General features: G+C 46.4%; 1 protein-coding gene across 1 annotated transcript in view; it reads left to right on the forward strand.

Moving 5' to 3' along the window:
• Positions 1-3,883, forward strand: part of tox2 (TOX high mobility group box family member 2) — a 27,582-nt gene extending 23,699 nt beyond the window's left edge. The window contains 4 exon segments of the mRNA XM_076996579.1: positions 1,251-1,322; positions 1,324-1,638; positions 2,263-2,399; positions 3,486-3,883. Of these exon segments, the coding sequence (XP_076852694.1) occupies positions 1,251-1,322; positions 1,324-1,638; positions 2,263-2,399; positions 3,486-3,528 (567 nt within the window). The 3' untranslated portion in view covers positions 3,529-3,883.
• The last annotated feature ends 1,117 nt before the right edge of the window (positions 3,884-5,000 follow it).

Raw genomic sequence — 5,000 nt, forward strand, 5'->3', positions numbered from 1 at the left:
TTTCCCGCTCATCCCCGATTGGGCGCGCACCTGGCGGCATTTTGTAGGTTAATACGTTATTGTGAGCGTTATGCCTCGATAAATGTATGTTGGCTGATTATGGCAGGCAGCTGAAAAGCCTGTTTTAAAGGAGCCACTCCTCCCTCTTCATCCGTAATACAAATGTCAAACGATATATTAGCATTTCTTCCAGACACATGGGCCTAACTGCAAAAACTCTGATGTATTTTGGTAGTGCAAAACCCATTCAGAATGAATTAATGAAGGCTGCAAGATGCTGGTCCAAAATGTTGTTTGCACAGGTTTGGGACATGTGCTGTGTGTCACTGCATGTAATGGGTTCTGTGTTCATCCATCTATGGTTCTGTATAAACCTGGGATTTTACTCTAATGGTATGGAGGAGGGTTTTAAAAAATTGCTTCTTGGAGCAGCTCCAAGTTGACTTGTTTAATTTTACGATGGGTTTGTTTGGAAATTTGCTGGGGCAGGTGACTTATCTCAAGCACATGTGGACACACACACACACACACACACACTTACATGTACTTACACACTTATATGTCTCTTTATTTCTACATGGGTTTTGGTCATCACTTCATTCAACCATATTACATTTTCATACTGATCAGTTCTCTCATGCTTTCCAATGTGTGTGATTAGGCTGGTCATGCTTGTTGTGACAGCAAATTCAGGCACTAGCTTTTCATCACACACCTATTAACACCATTTACGATTTGTGAATTTGGATTATAGAAACTGTAAAGACTCACTGGCAACCATATCTGCCTCAGAAACCAGAAGAGAATTTGTGTTTACTCTGGTTTTACCAAATGTTTCTGCTCGATAAATATCTTTGTTGGACATGTCCATTTTTTAAAACTGAACTAAATAATGAGGCTGCCAGAGTGTAGAGGATACTCTCTGAGGTTCACTAGCTGCGCTAGCCTCTCTCAGAGTCTTAAACGTTAAGTCTGCGCTAGCCTCTCTCAGACTCTTAAACGTTAAGTCTGCGCTAGCCTCTCTCAGACTCTTAAACGTTAAGTCTGCGCTAGCCTCTCTCAGACTCTTAAACTGCCACATCTAAACTAGAAACCCAGTATAATGAAATTTTGTGGTTATGTGCTTTGATGGATATAAGTTTACAAACGTCTTTGATCCGTAATGATCTGTTTCTCTCTCTCTCTCTCTCTCTCTCTCTCTCTCTCTCTCTCTCTCTCTCTCTCTCTCTCTCTCTCTCTCTCTCTCTCAGACCTACAATGACCCGGTGGAGAGCAAAAATGCCCAGTCCAACCAAACCTCGTCGCACATGATGCCCCCCAACCCCCCCCCTGTACAGCGTGCCCCCGCAGCCCTCCTCCCCCTACCTGGGCCCGAGCCCCTTCCCCCTGTCCGACCTCCAGAGCTACGCGGCCGGAGCGCCCCGCCACGGGCTGCCGCGCTCGGCCATGCTGCCCGCCCTCAGTGCCTCCCCTCCGGCCTCCTTCCAGATCAGCCCCCCTCTCCACCAGCAGCTCTCCCTGCACCAGGGCTCCCTTCTCAACCAGCCAATCCGCATGCAGCAGGTCCAGTCACAGCCAATCATCTCTCACCAGATGGGCCTCCAGGCCTCCCTCCACTCCCCGCCCCCAGGCCAGCAGGTTGGTGTGCGAGACAAGCGAAGATGAACTCATGGCATAGTCAAAGAGGGCAGAGCACGCTTCAAAGCGAGAGGTTCAGCCTGTTTTCTAGCGTTTCCACAGCGTCGGAAAACCTTTAGCGGCAACTCCCACAGCCTTAACTGAAGGGAAAATCTTGGGTGGTGTGTGCTTACAGTGGATACATTGTAATGAAGTGTGAGATTTGGTGGCGGGGGACACTAGCTGGTGTGTTGTTTTGAGAGATGTGCACCAAGGTGCCATTTGAGTCAGCAGAGACCTGCAACGTGTGAATCCGAGTGAATCCGGCTGCTTTTAGAAGCCGACTCTCTCTGCTTAGCACCTCTTCGCAATGTGGCAAAGGTGTTTTGGGGGGGGGGGGGGGGGGGGGGGGGTCAGGGAGGCGGGGAGGGCGGTTCTTTAAGATAAAGGGAGGAGGCTACAGTTTGAAGATTGCATGTCAAACTACAGTCCTTTCTTATCCACCTCTTGTCTTTCTAAATTGCTCATCACTTTGTAGAATTTGATGAAAAGAAATCAATATTTTGAATTGCTACAGAGGTAACAGTAAATGAGGGCTCTCTTTTTCTGTGCCTCTCTCTCTCTCTCTCTCTCTCTCTCTCTCAGGGTTTCTCTCACTTACAGTCAGAGTATCAGAAAACTGTGGGTGGCTCTCAGTCTCCTGGGGCTCCAAACCCAGTGGGACAGAACCCTGACTGGGACAGCGACTACTGCAATCGGGAGTGTGGAGGAAGCCACTGCAGGTGTGGTGTGTGTGTCTGTGTGTGTGTGTGTTCCCTTCCCGTGACTCCTTCCTAACACAGTTCCTCATTTACTACACATTCCAAGCTCTTGTCACCCTAGCATTTAGGATGCAGAAGTTACTGAACGTGTGTTGTGGCCTTTAGCCTCACCTTCAGTACTTCAGGACTTCAGTACTACACGCTCATAAACATAGACCCTGCTTCCCTGAACTGATAAATCTTTCAGTAATGGCCCCAGCTGAGCGGACTGACCGTTTAGTGGTTTCCTTTGAAAAGGGGGTCTTCGCATCCTCGTCACATCTAAAGGGCCCTGCGTTGTTAAAGGGAGTTTGTAGCTTTCTTCTCAGTGGGGTTGCCTAGCATGCTAACACCTAACAGGCCTGTTATTTTCACAAGAAGTGGATTTGTGGAGCTTAGACATTGCCACTGCCCCTCCTAAAGGGGGCCGGCTCCTTCATAAGGGCCACACACCTGCTGTTCTGGCTGGAGACGTGTGGACACCAGCTGCTGTTGAGGTAGACCTGGCCCACCTTAGCTGAGCTTCTTCAGTCTGCGTGTGAGAGCTAGCACCGCAGCTGAGCGCACGTTGGTGGACGGCCTGGCCTCCTCTGCCTCGCTCTGGGTCTGTCACCGGGTGACTGACAGAGAACGTCATACAAAACCTTCTTGTGGAAGCTCGCGCTGAGGACCGACCCTGCTGTGTAATATCTTACGGGATAGTTTGTAGTGGGCCATCTTGTTGCCTGAATGAAAAGCATTTCAGCAGACATCATGTTATGAATTGCCTTTCGTGTGTTCATTTCATGTACACAAAGATTTTATCTAAAACGAAATAAGGTTGTACGTACATTTTTCCTGCCGTAAGAATGAATCAAACCAAATGTTCTCATGCAAGCTGTATCTAGTTCGACTAAACAGCAACACGGCTGCTAACCGGATCATTCCAGCGTTCCTGCACAGTGTTGCTAGTTTGGCCGAACTCGGGAGTTGCGCGATCCAAGACTCGTGTGGGGCTACGGATGTGGCGGTGTGCGGTTCAAACGTGTGCGGTTCAAACGTCTCCTCTTCTGTGCTTCCGTCCCACAGCGGCAGCATGATAGGCAGGGACAAGCCACTCTACCTCACCTGAAGAGAACGGAGAAGACGACAGAAAAAATAGACAACAAAACGTGATGAAGCAGCACCAGGGAGTCCCCTCCACCCCTCCACCTCTCCACCTCTCCACCCTTCCCGCCCTCTCTCCTCAGTGTCATTTTGCGTTCGTTTTTAGCAGGATGTGTGCGCGTGTTCTGAAGACTACTTGTGAGCCTGTCATTTTTTTTGCCAAGCACTTAAAATGTATAGGCCTTCTGCCAGAGGCCTCTCACGGCACTCGTTCTTTCTCTGAATATAAAAAAAGACAAAAAAGAGATATATTAAAGGGAAAAAGTAAAAAAAAAAAAAAAAACAAACCAACAAAAACAAACTACCGTAAAACTGGCCCTCAGGGCAAATGAGCTTTAACTAAAACAGGAAGTCTCTTCTCCTCTCAGTTCCTTTTCCCTGCCCGTGGTTTTAGGTTTTATTTATTTCTTGCTTGCTGCATTGCTTTCTTGGTTTTGTTTTATGTTTCTTTTTTTGCCAATAACATGTCCTGTACTGTAGAGAAATACTCTTCTGATGAAGTCATCAAAGGCCGACATATTACTGTAGGTCCACCTGACGCTCTGTGAATTTTGAGAAGATATTAGTAAGGACAGAACAGGAGGGAAAAAAATGAAACAAGTGAATAGAGAAATGAATTTAACAACTTCTTTTTGTAATTTTAAAGACCTCCATAGGTCTTTAATGATCTGTCACAGTGTGATTGTAAATATCACTTTTTTGGGATGAAATTGGGAAAATGAAGTCCAGATATTTTTTCTTCTTTAATATGACTTATAATTCATTAATTTGTATTTTAAATGGTATCTCGTGAGTGTGTGCTGGTATGTTCCTGAGAGAGTGTGAGTATGTGTGTGTGTGTGTGCGCGCGCGCGCGTGTGTGTGTGTTGTAAAAATTGATCAGTCTGTGCAGGTGATATCAGAGGAGTGTTTCACAAACACAGTCTTGCATTAAATCTTTGCTCACTGGTGAGATTTTCGATAAAAAGCAAAAACTGTCGTGAACTGTATGACTAGGTTCTCCTCTTGAGTCCACCAGTGCAGCACTGGCCAAGAACGTTTGACAGAAACCAGGAGAACCCAGTCTGGTTCCCACAGAGACCCAGAAGAGGAGCCTTTTCTAACCAGCTTGTTTTAGGAAGCTCCTATAGTGATTGGATTGGCTTTGCTAATTATCTCAGGTTGTACATTTCAGACTGAAGTAAACGGGCACAGATTTCACAGGAATTGGACCCCAAGAATTAAAACATGCGACTGAATTTTAAAGGCAGTTTGAATCATTCTGGTGGGACTGATGGTTCTATACCAGTGCAACATTTAGAGGTGAACTAAAATGTGCTCAGTGTCAGATATTACAGCACACAAACAACGGTGGGGTCTATAGTTTTCTAGTAGCTTTGCTAGGTGTTATATTGTGTTGATCTCATTCTTACGTTTTGTGGAAAAAAATGAAATACA

Source organism: Brachyhypopomus gauderio, unplaced genomic scaffold, assembly GCF_052324685.1.
Source record: "Brachyhypopomus gauderio isolate BG-103 unplaced genomic scaffold, BGAUD_0.2 sc711, whole genome shotgun sequence".
In the NCBI taxonomy this organism is placed as follows: Eukaryota; Metazoa; Chordata; class Actinopteri; order Gymnotiformes; family Hypopomidae; genus Brachyhypopomus; species Brachyhypopomus gauderio.